This window comes from Ornithodoros turicata, chromosome 1 (genome assembly GCF_037126465.1).
Source record: "Ornithodoros turicata isolate Travis chromosome 1, ASM3712646v1, whole genome shotgun sequence".
In the NCBI taxonomy this organism is placed as follows: Eukaryota; Metazoa; Arthropoda; class Arachnida; order Ixodida; family Argasidae; genus Ornithodoros; species Ornithodoros turicata.
The window spans coordinates 231,501,240-231,517,395 of NC_088201.1; the positions used below are offsets into that span (position 1 = coordinate 231,501,240).

General features: G+C 44.8%; 1 protein-coding gene across 2 annotated transcripts in view; it reads left to right on the forward strand.

Moving 5' to 3' along the window:
• The window catches only part of LOC135377154 (zinc finger protein 423-like), a 73,405-nt gene that overhangs the window by 24,896 nt on the left and 32,353 nt on the right, over positions 1 to 16,156 (forward strand). Inside the window, exon 1 of one of the 2 annotated variants that reach the window (XM_064609448.1) lies at positions 13,579 to 13,658. The exons of the other annotated variant lie outside the window; for it this stretch is intronic. Within the exon in view, the coding sequence (XP_064465518.1) occupies positions 13,601 to 13,658 (58 nt within the window). The 5' untranslated portion in view covers positions 13,579 to 13,600. Of the gene's footprint in view, positions 1 to 13,578; positions 13,659 to 16,156 lie in introns of those variants that run through there. 2 annotated transcript variants of the gene reach the window in all.

The following is a 16,156-nucleotide window of genomic DNA, read 5'->3' on the forward strand; positions in this document are numbered from 1 at the left end:
ACACCAATTCTTTCTGAAAGGAACGCCTAAACTGGGGGTAACCGAGACAAGGACAAGCGACACGCTTAGAAACTTCGTCGTTCGGTTCACAGCGGAGACATTTCAGCTCAAGATTCCCGTTCTCCTTCGTTCCGATGAATTTAAAGTGCTGTCGATATTGTGGCCAAGGTACCTCTGATAGAACTGAGGCAACTTTGCTCGGGCTGCTCGTAGTTACAGCCTCACAGACGGCGCGTCCGCCCTCGGTCATTCTCTTCACTACCACCACCTCCTGCTCGGCGACGGTGTTTCGTCGTTTTTACCTAAAAAAATACTCAAAAATTCAGATATAAGTTACTGAAAAAATGTTATTGAGTTACAGTTAGAAGTGCGTGTTTGAAAATGTATCTATTATTTCCTCAAGATACACAAAAAAGTATCTAGGTACACGTGCTCAGATACTTTTACTAAGTTACTTAACAACCCTGCCCGTGAGTCCGTAATGATGAGAATGTTGAGTAAGTTGCGGTCTTCTGCAGCCTTTCAGCGCTTCTGTTATTGCTAGCAATTCCGCGTCTGTCGATGTGAGCTCCCCGAGTACACTTTCTGCCCAGTTGAGCTTGAGCGAGGGGATTGATTGATTGAATATGATTATTTAAAAGAAAACCAGGGAGAAATTGAATTTGTCTCCTGACTATAGTTCTGCTACTCCCAAGACAAAACAACAAACAAACAAACAGCCCAAAACAAACAGAAGTACATTCCCCATCCCCAACAATTAGTGTGTAACACTCTAAACTGAAAAACACCCTTATGGGTGTAAATGGCTTGTCCTATAACTGACACCACATTTTACACCATATGGTCTTGGAACACCCTCTTTAGAGGGCGTATTCTGAGTCAAACACCCTTTGAAAGAGTGCTTTTCCTTGAAAATGCCGTGTTTTGCACCCTTTATGCACCCTTTATACACCCTTTTAGGAGGGTGTTTAACAATCTTACACCCCATAAAAGGGTGTTTAAAGGGTGCAAAAGAAGGCATTTTCAAGGAAAAGCACCCTTTCAAAGGGTGTTTTACACAGAATACACCCTCTAAAAGGGGTGTTCTAGACCATACGGTGTAAAAAGTGGTGTCAGTTATAGGACAAACCACTTACACCCATAAGGGTGTTTTTCAGTTTACAGTGTAGGTGCAAATGCAAATAGAACATGCAGAGAAACAGATCCACACTAATGCAAAGCACTTATTCCTACGTGTTTGTCTATATACACTGGCATCTGTGTAAACGTGCGTGGCTACCGTTTTCCGTAATTCGCCGGAATATCATCGGTACTGAACCAGCTATACAGGGTGTTTCAAAAAACGTGTCATTCCGACTTTATAAAAAAAACGGGGCGACGGAAAAGTACGGGGTAAACGGCATTTGTGTGGCAACTGAATTTGCCACCTTGCAAAAATATTTATTATATATAGGCAGGAGCAGTCCTCCTCTCCACGAATATTTGCGTCTGATTTGGTGCGCCGTTGAATACCCGAAACTTTGAAGACTCAATTTCGGGACTTTTTTTGGGCAGTACCATTTGCGATATCGAGCGGATTTCTTAGTGGATCTGACTAAGTTCGCTACGGGCTCTCTAATTCTGTAAAAAAAAAAAAAAAAAACGTTGGGTTGACTTGGGAAATTTTGGAGTTCAATTAAATAAATTCAATTTATTTCAATTAAAATCAAATGAAAATATTTTTTCAAGGTGGCAAATTCAGTTGCCACACAAGTGCCGTTTACCCCGTAGTTTTCCGTCGCCCCGTTTTTTTATAAAGTCCGAATGACACGTTTTTTGAAACACCCTGTATACTTGACACTGGGGCTGACGTTTGCCCGACACATGTAATTTCACGCGTATAAGCCGCACCGCAGATAAGCCGCAGGACGCGTTTTTTGGGACGTTTTGAAAACTTTCTGGCAGATAAGCCGCACCCGCAGATAAGCCGCGGGCAATACGAGACGACTGATTTGTGCGACAAAGGAGACCATAGAGAAGGGCCATAAACCCTGTGGTCCATACTCCGGGATCGGCACAGTGTACAACAGAGGAGGTCAGTTCTGGAGTTCTACCAAGATCGAATTGTGCCCTTGTCGGGTGGTTTTCGTGGACTGATGGGTCAGTGATCTTTCAGAAGACGTGAAGATCAATCTACTCGAATGTGGACCCGTCCCTGTTACGCACTGTTCGTGCATCGGCAGGGCAGTGCTGTTCCAGAGACACTGTCGGCCCTTTCGTTAAAATCGGCGTATGGGGAAAATACCAGGAAAAAATAGTCATCAGATAAGCCGCACCGGTGGATAAGCCGCAGGGCGCCCGTGAGAAAAAAAAATCGCGCATAAGCCGCGGCTAATACGCGTGAAAATACGGTACATATATCACACTCGGAATCCGTGGAGATTGTGACGATTAGAAAATTTATTGCGTGCTGGATTGGCTTTATGGACCAGCAAATGGGGTAGGGTGTCGCCCCCCGGCGATGAAAACTCCCCAGTCCTCATTATCAAAGAAAGTTGTTGTTGTTTTTGTTGATCTGCGGTCAACTCTCTTAATCGCTTTTTTAGAGGAATGTTTCACGTCGTCTATATACTTTCGCCGAAGGCATCAATAGACAGATTTGTATTCGCGAAATAAACTCTTTATATATATATAGTATGAGATATCATTTTATTGCTTACAAACGCGGATAATGTGAAGCCTAAAAACAGGTTCTTATCGAAAAAAGCGGGTAAGCTTTTAATGGTGTGGTATGTGATATGGTTTTCGTATGTATATTCTACGCTGCGTATGCCATGTACAGCAGACATTTTTTAAGTGAAATGAAAGCACAAAATATATATATATTGGCTCGTGTGTAAGACAAACGCGTTCACGTATTCCTTCGGGGGCCGGGATATATTTATTAGAACAAAGGGGGGAAAAACGGAGGGAAAGTCAGCCAAACAGGACGTCGACTTGCTATTCCACAAAGAAAAATAAATGAAAGAAGAACAAAATAAATAAAAAGAAAAGGATTAGGAAATAAAGGATAAACTAGCAAACGAAAAAGTGCGACTAAAGAGTGAAAGCAAGGAGGACGGAAATAGATTAAAGACAAAGATGATTTTAACAAAAAAGATGACTAACAAACGGTGAAAGAAGAATGAGATGGATTAAAGAAAAAGGTGACTATTAAAAAAAAAAGATGAGGTTAATGCGTTGAGGGTGAGGGTGAGGCACTGAACAACGAGATGGCACGACTTGAGTTCACAGCCTCTTCATCAGACCTGTGTCGTTCAGGAACGTCAAAACTGCTTTGGTCACAGACCGCTGTGTGGGACGTCGTACTGGGCCGAGCAGAGTGGCCAGAGAGAGAGACAGGCTTCGGTTTAGATACTGAATGTGTCCTATTCTTTACAGGACAAGTCACAACTGCGCTCGTATTTTTTTTTAACGTAAAAAAAATGTACCCGATATATTATGGTCCGAATTGAAAATATATACACGATTTTTAAATTAAAGTTAAACGAAAAATATCCAAGATACTATACTTTCGGTTTGCCTCGAAATTATATCGACAAAAATAGGCAGAAGTTTTGTCGCTTTTTTTTTTCGAACTTTTTTCTCTTTCTCTTGTTTTAAGTCGGAGGTACACTCTTAGAAATGAACTTCTTCGCATAGCACACTCTTAAAAATGAACTTCACCGCATAGCACGCTCCTAGCCAACCATCATCTCAAATGATATCGTTGTCTGCCCTGATTTGTCGAAAACGGGAGGCGTACGCCTTTTTGTGACACTTATGCTGTTCATAATTGTCACAAAAAGGCGTACGCCTCCCGTTTTCAACAAATCAGGGCAGATAACGATATCATTGGAGATGATGGTTGGCTAGGAGCGTGCTATGCGGTGAAGTTCATTTTTAAGAGTACATGCTCCTAGTCAATCATAATGTCAAATTATATCGTTATCTGCCCCGATTTGTTGAAAACGGGAGGCGTACACCTTTTTTTGTGACAATTATGAACAGCATAAGTGTCACAAAAAAGGCGTACACCTCCCGTTACCATCAAATCAGGAGAGATAATGATATCATTCGAGATGATGGTTGGCTCGGAGCGTGCTATGGGGGTGAAGCTCATTTTTAAGAGTGAAAACACGGAGACGTCACCTTCTACAACTAGGGTTGCCACCAGGCCGGTATTATACCGGCACGGCCGGTTATTTGCTCGCTCTGCCGGTTGCCGGTAGGAAGGTGTACCGGCAGCCTTTTGCCGGTATTTGTGGCTCAAGACCTTTCATAGGGGCTTTTGCGAGCTTTTCCCTTCAACATTCCACTAACAGCTTGAATAAATCTGGAGCACAGACCCAACTCCGTGCAGCAGTCACCAGTTGTTTCCTTAGTTACTCATTATTATTATTATTATTATTACACACAGGAACACGTCTCCTCGTATTGTCTTGAGCTGTATCTCTCTTGTGTTCTGTGTGTACTCTTCCACTCCTTACTCACTTCCCTTTCCCGCGAGCCTTTCCTCCTTTCCCTCTATTCGACCTCCTCTCCCTCAGCCGGTATTTTTCACTACGAAAGGTGGCAACCCTATCTACAACCCGAGAACGGCTACTCCATATGTCTTACGTGTCCATATACATGTCTTTTGAGGCTTCGCGTTGTGTCTGTCTCTTGGTGTTCCCCGGAACTCGGGGTTTTACATTACGCATCTTATTGGTGTCACCGGCTCACGTGACTTGTCATCGCGGATTCGTAGGCGATCACTCCGGCCACGAGGACACGCGCATTCCTGTGTACCCTTATTAACGAAACGTTAGTGAGCCAAGGACAGCGATGGCCACCCCGTATCATTATCCGCCGTGGGGAGGATATATAGCGCTGCTCTTGACCTTGGCATCAGCTCGTAGGTGGTCTCACGGGACGGAAGGACCAATCGCGAGTCGGGCGGCTCGAGGAAGAGCCAACCAATCATCACGCGTATCGCTCACAACAATGGTCGCGGCAGAATGGGTGGCCAGAGAACTACGTGTCCCCTCCCGTCTTGTGTTGTCTTTTCTTTCTTTCTTTTTTTTTTCTTTTTTTTTCTTTTTTCAATCTTCAACTTTTGTGGAGCTTGGGTGCGAGTATAGTCTGGTCGACCGTGATGCCAGATTGGTCACGCGTAATGGGTGGGGATTCTCTAAGATATGGAAAGAATGAAGGGGAGTTTTGATCCTTCGATCTTGAGGAGCTTCACCACACACGCGCTTAAAAATGAACTTCACCGCATAGCACGCTCCTGTAACCAACCATCATCTCGAATGATATCGTTATCTGCCCCGATTTGTTGACAACGGGAGGCGTACGTCTTTTTTGTGACACTTACGCTGTTCATGATTGTCGCAAAAAGGCGTATACGCCTATCGTTTTCAACAAATCAAGGCAGATAACGATATCATTCGAGATTATGGTTGGCTAGGAGCGTGCTATGCGGTGAAGTTCATTTTTAAGAGTGTGAACGACATCGTATACACTCTTAAAGATGAACTTCACCGCATAGCACGCTCCTTTAGCCAACCATCATCTCGAATGATACCGTTATCTGCCCCGATTTGTTGACAACGGGAGGCGTACGCCTTTTTTGTGACACTTGTGCTGTTCATGATTGTCACAAAAAGGCGTATACGCCTGTCGTTTTCAACAAATCAATGCAGTTAACGATATCATTCGAGACGATAGGCGGTGAGGGGCATGTCATGCGGTGATGTTCATTTTTAAGAGTCTACTCTTCCCCCTCCCCCCTCGGTTTGTTGAAGACGTACTTATTTTTGTAACACATGCGATGTCAGGGTAATTGTCACAAAAAGTCTTAACGTCCCACGCTGCCTAAAAATCAGAAGTCGTATAAAGGTGTCGTCCTAGACAAATGGTTACCCTTCAGTGTGCTTCGTTTCAGCTAGAGTGCGGTTCTTTTGTGTGTGTTTTTTTACTTTTTTTGTTACAGTTACGAGCGTATGAGACGAAGATATATTTTGTTCCGTGCATTTTCGGAACATACACATATGCTCCCGTTTGTGCACAGTGTGCCCTAAAAAAAACTTCTTAACTTCACGTCATACTTTACCTCATTTCATCCTCATAACTTCACTTCATATATACTCATAGCACGCACCAATTAATACAGTTGTCGCTTCGGCTATATCGGGAGTCACGGGTGCGCAGGTCCCTTTTTGTGACAACCAACGTATTTCGAAGTTGTCATAAAAAGCGTATAGGTATCCTATATTCAACGATACAGAAAAGGGACGGATGCCTTTGCGAATGGTGATTTGTTCTGAGTGTGTTCTGCCGTGAAGATGAGTTTTAAGGAAGTACAATGTTGATGGTGATGTGATAGAGAAAAAAAAAAAGAAAGCGATTAGGGAGTATCAGCCTCTTGTTTGTTTAATTGAAGAATTCTAATAACGAAAGAAGTCGACTTATTCATTTTACAATATTTTTTTGCTGTAATGTTACCGCCAAGTTACCTTAAAATACAATAAGTATAGGGGTATAGGCGTCGATACTTTATTGACGGCGAACCACGTGTCAAACGGTATCCGCGAATCTACACTGTAAACTGAAAAACACCCTTAATGGGTGTAAATGGCTTGTCCTATAACTGACACCACATTTTACACCGTATGGTCTTGGAACACCCTCTTTAGAGGGTGTATTCTGTGTAAAACACCCTTTGAAAGAGTGCTTTTCCTTGAAAATGCCGTGTTTTGCACCCTTTATACACCCTTTTAGGAGGGTGTTTAACAATCTTACACCCCCATAAAAGGGTGTTTAAAGGGTGCAAAAGAAGGCATTTTCAAGGAAAAGCACCCTTTCAAAGGGTGTTTTACACAGAATACACCCTTTAAAGAGGGTGTTCCAAGACCATACGGTGTAAAATGTGGTGTCAGTTATAGGACAAACCACTTACACCCATAAGGGTGTTTTTCAGTTTACAGTGTAAGCGTTTGCGGCCTCATCCGAAACTACACTTAGATCTAGTTTAGATCCGCTAGATTGAGTACGTGTATCCGCATGCACGTTTATGTGATTTGTAAACGAAAATTTAAAAAAAATCGGCGTGACGAAAACTTTACGTCACCAAAAATATATATTTCTTTGATTTTCAGCGCATGATATACATACGAGTGACTTGATCCAAACCTCGTAGCACCATTGTTCAGCCGTCAATGTTTATCATGTGCAGTTATCATCAACACGCTCTTCTTGTTTTATCGTTGTATTTTCTACGCCAAACGGATGTGCTATTGAACGGGGGGGGGGGAATATGTTTATTATGATGTATATTATATTAAGAATAAAGAAAGGAGAGGTCAGCCAGACGGAGGTCAGCTTGCAATTAAAAAAAAGAAGAAAAAAGATAAAGAACATGAACAGAGGAGAAGGAAACAGATAATTGAACGGAGGGTTAAGCCGTTTCCTATATATATAGGTTTCGTTTCTTTTCTGCCAAGTTGCACAGCCGGAAACGACGCTAACAGGCAACGCCACCTAGATATATACAGAAGGCCTGCTTATTACGTCCTTTCCTTCCTTCGCTACGTGACCACATAAAGTCAGAATTCGTGCTGTGATCCGCCGTTCTGTGATTTGAAGAACTGGCGAATGATTGCACCTAACTTAGAAACCTGACTTGAAACCCGTAGACAAAAATTACCGCACGCTTTCCACAAAATCAGTCTTGAGAAGTATATGGGACCGCGTTTTGCTCTTTATTTTAAAGTTTTCCCATTTAGTATGCGGAGGCGTTCTATCACTATACTCGCAGACGACAGTCGTTCGTCTCAATGGCTTGAACCGCTCAAAGCACGTTCTGATTGGCTAGCTACCATTGAAAACACGATCCTGATTGGCTCACTTTTAATTATTACGTCACATCGACGATTGAGCAGGCTTTCCCTATCTAGGTGGCGTTGTAACAGGTCATGCCTGTCGCTATAGAGCTCATTCACTGACGTCACCCCTCCAGAGGGCACTAGCTTCCCACCGTAGGTCCCTCGAAGTTTGGTTCCGGTTTCCGTTCGATGCCACATATGCTATTTAGAGGACTATGAACGTTGAAAACAAGGAAATTACTTGCGTGTGGTACAAACAACATTCACACAACACAATGATTTTGGATCACCGAATGTACGATGAATGCAATGTGGGTGAAGTCTTGGACAGTCAAAAAACCAGTGAACCTACTTTATGGCGGCAAATCTGCTAGCCACAGCAATGCCCTCCTGCGGATGATGTCATGTGAATAAACTCTACACACTTTTCAGTGAACGAACTGCGCTGACATTGCTATTTACCGTCTTGTTCCCGTATCCGTGTATTCACAGGAGCGACATACTCACCGAATATTCCAGCGGAAGAAAAAGCGAGAACACTGCTCACAGAGTAGAAGTTCCGTCCAGTGTTATGTTGAGCATTCACACGGTGCGGAATATCGGGAATGGCGTATATACTGCGCATTTAGCAGACGACACTTAGCAGACGACACCGTCAGCGTGTTTTCCTGCCGTCTGCTACGGAATACCTTGCGGTTGTGTAGCAGGATATCACACACGGTTAGCAGTGTACGTAAAGACGCAACGTTGAGCGCTCGCGCTTATGTGACCGCAGCAAGCTATGACGCTTTTCGCATCTTCCGCTATCGCTCGTGTGAATACACGGTATATCTACTAGGCGTGTAATTCATCCACATAGCAACATATGGAACGCATGTACAGGGTGTGTGCAGAAAAACATGACCCGCATTTAGGCACATAGCTTGTTGCCTACCTAACTAACGAACTTCCGGTGGCGCACGATGGCGCATTTATGCGTGCGAAATCTGTAGAAAAATTGTGGAAGCCATACCCAGCTTAAAAAGTAAACGGAACAACGAAAACGTCGGCTTCCGTGCATCAGAATAGGGCAACATGGTGGACAACAGGGTGTATGTGAAAGGGCAACACGGTGGACGTAGGGGAGTTGTGTTCAAGTACCGCTAGGGGAGCTATCGGTGCATAAATCGAAACGATGTCTCACATTCCCACATGGATGCTCACCGGCAGTACCCCTAGCGGTGCCTGCACATAACTCTCCTGAGGCCGAAATGCACTACCATGCACTGTCATGACCGCCCTATTCTAATGCATGGAAGCCCATGTTTTCGCGCTCTGTTTATTTTTTTACACTGAGTATGCCTTCCAGGATTTTTCTGTAGCTTTCGCACGCATAAATACGCCGTCGTGCGCCACCGGAAGTTCCTCGGCTAAGTAGACAACGAGTTACATGTAAAAATGCGGGTCATGTTTTTCTGCACACACCCTGTATACTGCGCATTTAGCAGACGACACTTAGCAGACGACACCGTCAGCGTGTTTTCCTGTCGTCTGCTACGGAATACCTTGCGGTTGTGTAGCAGGGTATCACACACGGTTAGCAGTGTACGTAAAGACGCAACGTTGAGCGCTCGCGCTCACGCTCACGTGACAGTAGAGAGCTATGACGCCTTTCGCATCTTCCGCTGTCGCTCGTGTGAATACACGGTATATCTACTAGGCGTGTAATTCATCCACATAGCAACATATGGAACGCATGTACTATACGACACGTATCTGCATGTCTTCTGCGTACATGTCTCTTCTACTTTTCCCATCGCAACTTATCACTCACTGCGATGCATAGACCTTCATCTTATAGCTCCCATGCATGCCCGACCACCAACCTGGACACACACATAGGGAACAAGCACCGGTTCCTCTCTCTCTCTCTCTCTCTCCCTCTCGCTCGCATTGCGTGTCACCCACCCATCCCAATCCGCTTAACAGAACATAGGGCCCCCCTGTGGGACGCTTCGCCGACGTCTTCACGGTCACCCTCGTACGATCTCCTGCAGAGATGTTACATTATCTCGCTCGCCGTCAATCGCTTTGTGTGTCAATCATCCGCCGCTTATTGTGGAAAGAAGATGCTTGGGGTCTGCGAGAACGGCGCCAGTTTTGAAAGCCGGTCTAACGAAGACGTCCACTGTGCCTCCCGCGGAGCACGCGAAACGCCCTAGCTTCCGTCAGGACGCTTCTTTAGAAGTCGTGCAGATAGTTTTTCTTCGGTTTGTGTGTCTTCTAGCTCTGTTATTGTGACACGCCGCACCCCCTTCCGAGGAACTGTATGGCACACGCGAAACTGGAAAAGTCTTCAAATGAAGCCATCTGCCATGCTGAGATGATGTCTGGGCTCTCCTCTCAACTGCTGGACTGTGCTGAATGGTGCATCTATTAGTTGCCCTCCAAATACTGTAGAAGTGTTTTTTTTTTCGCGCGGCATTATTTTTCGCGTTTTTCGCGCACACCTCCAAAATCGCGAATTAAAGTTCCCGCGAATAACTCTGGCCATATGAGGTCGAAAATCGTTCGGCGTTCGACGCTATACCGCGACAAGCTGGCCCTTTCTACTCCATGTAGCGTAGGCAGTTTAAGCAAGCGCAGAAGATTGTTTATCCCATCAGACAAGATGAAAAGAAATGAAAATTCATGCTTTTGTTACTCCTATAAACGCTTTGCACTATACATGCAATATACCACTATACCACGAAGCCAGAACATGCCTTTCCCCGTATTCTCAAAATCAGCTTGAATGATAGTACCACAGCTCAACCGAACTGCTCAGTGCCCCGAGTGATAATTAATAAGAACTGATAAAATAAACTGGCTAACTTGCACGCGGCCAGTACTATGGCCTCCTACAGGGTCCCTAAAGGCCATTTGACAGGGCCTTTCCTCCCATCTCTGTGAGGAGAAGAAAGGAATAGACCTAGAATGCGCAATCCACGTGAACAACGGATGCCTTAGTACGTGCCGAAATATGCCCTAGTATTGACGGCGGCACGATATGCAAGAGCAAAGCACTCCCGGAAACCTGTGTCGCGAATTTAAGTTCTCGCGAATCAATCCTCAAAGCAGCTCTGCTCGAAAACGCGAAAATATTTTCCACGCGGAAAAAAACACTTCTACAGTACCTCGCGCTAGTTTGCGATGTTGCAGCTTGCTGTCGCATTGTCGCTCATAAAAGTTTGTGCTTGCGAGAGCCTTGTTTCGAACGCTTTTTATTGTCCATACGCCTCGCGTGTTCCTCAAACTCAAGGAAATGGTGCCGCTCTCTATACAGTACGCCAGCTCGCTCGCAACATTCTCGTTTGCTCATCGATATACAGTATAACACGATTATGATGTGTTGATGTGTTTCGCCGCAGGAATTGCAAAGCCCTATACCCGATTAGATGCGACTTAGTGTGTGGGAGTGAAATATGTTTATGAACTGGTATACGACGAAATTTTGCTACATTCTTGCAGAATTTTAAGGAAAAAAAGTTTAAGTAACCGCGTCACTATCGCCTTTAATTTGTTTGCGCTGGGTTGCTCAGACCTCTCGTCAAATCGGCGTACACTCTAAGGAAAAAAAAAAAAAAAAAGCTGTGAAAAGGTGGTAATTTCTATAGTTACGACCAAGGTGAACATAGAGTCTGATAAAGTGTGTAAAAGCGCGGTAAAAACAATATATCAAGCGATATATGCAAGTTGCAACAAAAAGGCGTACGCCCCCCTCGCTCACCGAATCGGAAGCGGCAACCCTATCATTCGTAGGTAGCAGGTAGAGCTTTGCAACCTTTTAGGCACAACATATGCGACAACTATTACCTCCTAAAAGGTGTAACTGCATGCTCCACCTTCTTTTTTTAAACAGTGTACACTCTAAATCTTTTCACACCTTTAAAGGTGTAATAACGTGCATGGCGCATGCCTTTTTAGGTGTAATTTTGGTAACATCATAATGGAGCACGGTGTCGCACAAAGTTTCTTTACTCGAGTGTTGTCTGTCCTCCAAAAATTGTCTTGCAACATCTCAACATTGTTCAGCAGTATTGTAGACACTTGCGCGTGCTCGATTATAGATAGCGGTGCATATATGCATTAGCTCGTACCTACGATATCCAAGACATAATGAAAGCAAGATTTGCACTGACACTTGATCTTTAGTAATGCTTTCCGAATTTTGTAAAATATCATCCTGGAGATGCAATGTTACGCAACCAGGTTGAATGTGCATAGCGCACACCTTTAAAGGTGTGAAAAAGTTTACAGTGCACGTGGTGAAGGGTGAAAAAGTAAGCCTGGGTTTTCTCCTTCTTTTTATTTATTTCAACTAACTGCGGCTAAGTGGTCTGGGGTAGCCAGTCTGACTGTGTCGTGACTTAAATCCCCATCATTCTTTTTTCTATGACATCACATCACAAGCCTGCTCTTTATTGTAGGGCGACGAGCGCCTCAGCGGACCGTGTGTTGGAATAAGACCCTATGTCGCGGCAGTATTGGTCCTCGAAGGATTCTTTCCGGATCTATTTGCGTTGCAAGTGCACTTTTGTTAACACGGCAGGCCTTGAACTGTGTCTCGGAATACGACCTGACGGTCACGCAGCACTGTTGCTATCAGTAGCGTTCCTGGAAAGATTATTTTTAATTCATTTGCGTTCCTTGTGTCGTGCCGGCCAACGTTATGTAACGGTTAGCACGTTTGATCGGCAATCGTAATGTACAAGACCCAATTCGGCCACCGGCTGGCGTTTTCCACGGCTGCTCTGTTTCGTTGTTCCCGTGCTCTGTGTGCTAGACTCCTACCTACCAGCGGCCTGGAGAGCCGCTACTAGAAGCAGCTGCTGGAACATTCCATGGGCTGATCACTTGTGGAGCAGCACTTATAAAAAAAAAGCAACACGACGAAATGCACTACGTTATGAAACGGTGTTTTAATAACGCGATCACTTTTTTTACTGTTGGAAGAGGTAAGAGCCCCGGAAACTCTTTAATCTTCAGAAAACAGTCACAGAGCATTCTTGACCTGTTGTGAATAATCCTCGCTTCGAACTCTGGAGAGTGGCTCCAAAACGGATCGTTGTTTCTTATTTTTATTTTTCATCTTCACCGGCGCAGAGGACTATGCACCTGACAGAAGATACTGCATCATTTACAGACGGACCACTCGACTATTATTTCTGATACCCCCATGTTTTGCCGTCAAAAAAAAAAGAAGAAATCAATGTCTGCTCTGGACCGTTCCGCGCAGAAATCGCCTAATGAAGACCTCCGCTGCCACCCGCCTGCATGCCCCAACTGACCGTGACTCCCTACCGGGCATCTACAAAGAAGGGACCTTCGCTTTACTCCGCTTTATGTGTCCCCCGCCCCTCCGCATAGCGTAACCCCTCACCTGCTTCGTGAAACTGGCCCTTAAATAAAGAGGAGCGTCGCCTAATGAAGACATCTTGCCTCCCGTGGTCCTCTCCCAGCCGCTGCAATAATCACAAAGACGTCGAGGCGGTGCCACCGTGGAGAACACGAAAATGGCCGACGGGGGATGGCGTGTGGAGCCCCTCGGTGGGAGGTCCCCTTCTCCCCTCCGGGGGGTCTCGGGGTTGCCCCCTGCGGAGTGAAGCAGGGCGCGCTCTCCTCTCTCTGTGGGACGAGGAGTCGTCAGTCGCTCCTGGGGCGTCCGTCCGTGTGCACGTTTGTGTTACGGAGCAATGTGTCGGGATGTGTTGTTAGGTGCAGCGCGCAGGCCAGAGAACCACATGGAGAACGGTGAGTGCGCTTTCCGAACTCTCTTTCGGTTCTTTCCGGTTCTTTCGGTTCGGTTCCCTCTAACCAACGAAGGACGAAATGTTACGTTGTTGGTAGCTAGGTGCGCGTTTCGCGATGGCAGGGTGAGCAGAGGGTGGCGCGGCGAGGACTTCGGGTGTCCAGTTTTGCCCTCATCAGCAACAGCAGGTCGTCGTAAGGATGTTAGGTTAGGTTGGGTTGGGTTAGGTTAGAGCGCAGCATCCTGCGGCTGGATTGTATTTCTACGCTCGAAAGGGATGGTGGGTGGCCAGAGTGTGATACTAGGCGAAGATCGTGTGGTCTCTTATGTCAGACAGAGAGGGCAGGGTACCGTATTTTGCGGTATACGACAAGCGCGTCACGCGTGGTAAAATTAATATGCAGCCCTTTATATATACGTACATTCACCGTTGCCAAGCAAACACGGTGTATTCTAATGTGAGACAACACATGGGAAGACAGGCTGCATTATGCACACCCTATCTGGTTGTACGCATTGGACATTGACCTATTGAAATCTTTATTTAAAAATCTGATAAAATAGATACTTCCCAGGCTAAAACTCATCTTCTAACTACACCTTATTTTTGCTCGCGTAATATTCTGTCGATAATATCCGAATGTAACCCTGTCATGCCCTGTCTGTTGCTGGTGTACGAGAGCATATTTCTCAGCTCGGTGACTGATTCTAAGGTTCCGGTTATTCGAACCCGGCGGAGGGTGCCAGCAACTCGGATGGCAGGGCACAAGTAGAGTCACTAACTTATTCAGTGACTCCAGGTACAAGTTGCTTTGACACGCCGTGTCTTCCACAAGGGATGCGTTAAGCACGGTATATGCGCCTAGGGTTTTTCTTTTTCGAGTTTTATGGTTTTTCAAAATTCGGGGAACCGGGTGCTATTTACGAACGAGAATTCGGGGTGTAATCGGGTACTACGATCTCCGATATGTCATTGATGAATTTTCCGGTGAAACGAAAGGCGTATGAAACAAGCCACTGCTGTGACACAATGGGACGAGAAACAAGAATATTTATATTTCCGCTCGGAACCGGACCAGTGAATGACTGCGGTATTCAAACACTTGCTCAAGCTCCACGAAAGCTGGTCGTTTTTTCTTCTGCAAGCGGGGATTATAAAAGGAGGACAAATAGGTTGTCACAAATAGCTCTCTCTTCTGACATTATGATTCACTTTTCCAACGGTTTACCTAGAATGACAAGTTGAAGGACCGCAAGGATTTCCGGTAGATATCGGGTTTTACTCGAATTATTGAAAACTTATTCGGGGGGAAGGGGGGACTATTGTAAAAAAAATTTGGTTTAACCCGAAAACGAAACGCAAAAGGCCTTCTATATCTTGTGTTCAGATTTCAGCGTACATTAAAGAACCCCCATGTTGCCAAAATTAGTCCACAGACCGACCACTGTGGCGTTGGCGTCGCTCAGTGTGTCATATATAGTTGTCACGTGACGTGAGGTCACGAATTATTAATGGTCCTCAGCGTAGAGCATTACGAGAACCGTTACGGAGGTAAATGTTACAGCTTTTAGACTGGCTACAGGGGTCCAGTGCAAATTTCTCTTTGATGTTATAATTCCGAATGTCGCGATACTATAGACAGTATGTTCGCTCGCACGTTACAATGTCTCGTGCTATAGCCATAGACGCTTCGCGGCGCTAAGGCGGCAATCTCTTGTGTGGATTACCTCGTACGAAGGGGAGGTCCCCGAAATCCGCCATTAAGAATAAACGTTTAAGAGTAAAACATTCAAGAATAATCCGCTTAAAAAATACACGGTTAAAAATATATCTCCTAAAATAAACCACTTACTATCCCCGCTTAGAGGTCACCGTTTAATAATCCACCATTAAAAATAAACTGTTTCAAAATCCCCTCACCATCTAGCACGGAGGCGGACTGATTGCAATTTACGCCGGGTTATATCATGTTAGGTTAGTTTAGTTTGGTTTCGGTTAGTTTGGGATAGTTTAGGCTAGTTTGGTAATGTGAGGTTAGGTTAAGCCCCTTGCTTGCAGTTCACCTTGATTTGATCCATACCACATGACTCTAGCAACTGTAGGGTGGATTTGGGGGGATTCTGAAACGATTTATTTTTAACGATATATTCTTAACCGTGGATTCCTTAGCGTTTATATTTAAACGGGGATATTTCGGCGATTATTTTTGTGCGTTTATTTTTAAGCGTATATTCTGGGAGATATATTTTTAACAGTGGCTACTTACGCGTTTATTTTTGAAAGATTATTTTTAATGGTTTCAAACGGGATACACCCGTACGAAGCTTTCATGGACTCGCGTCAAATGCTTTTCGAACAATCGAAGCGTCGTAACAGATTTCACTGTGGGCCTTGTTGACAATTCACATTCCATTACACACACTCACGCATACATTACTCCTCAAAGGATAACCAGTTTTGTCGTAATGAACTTTTGGAATGTCATATGAGTATTTCCCA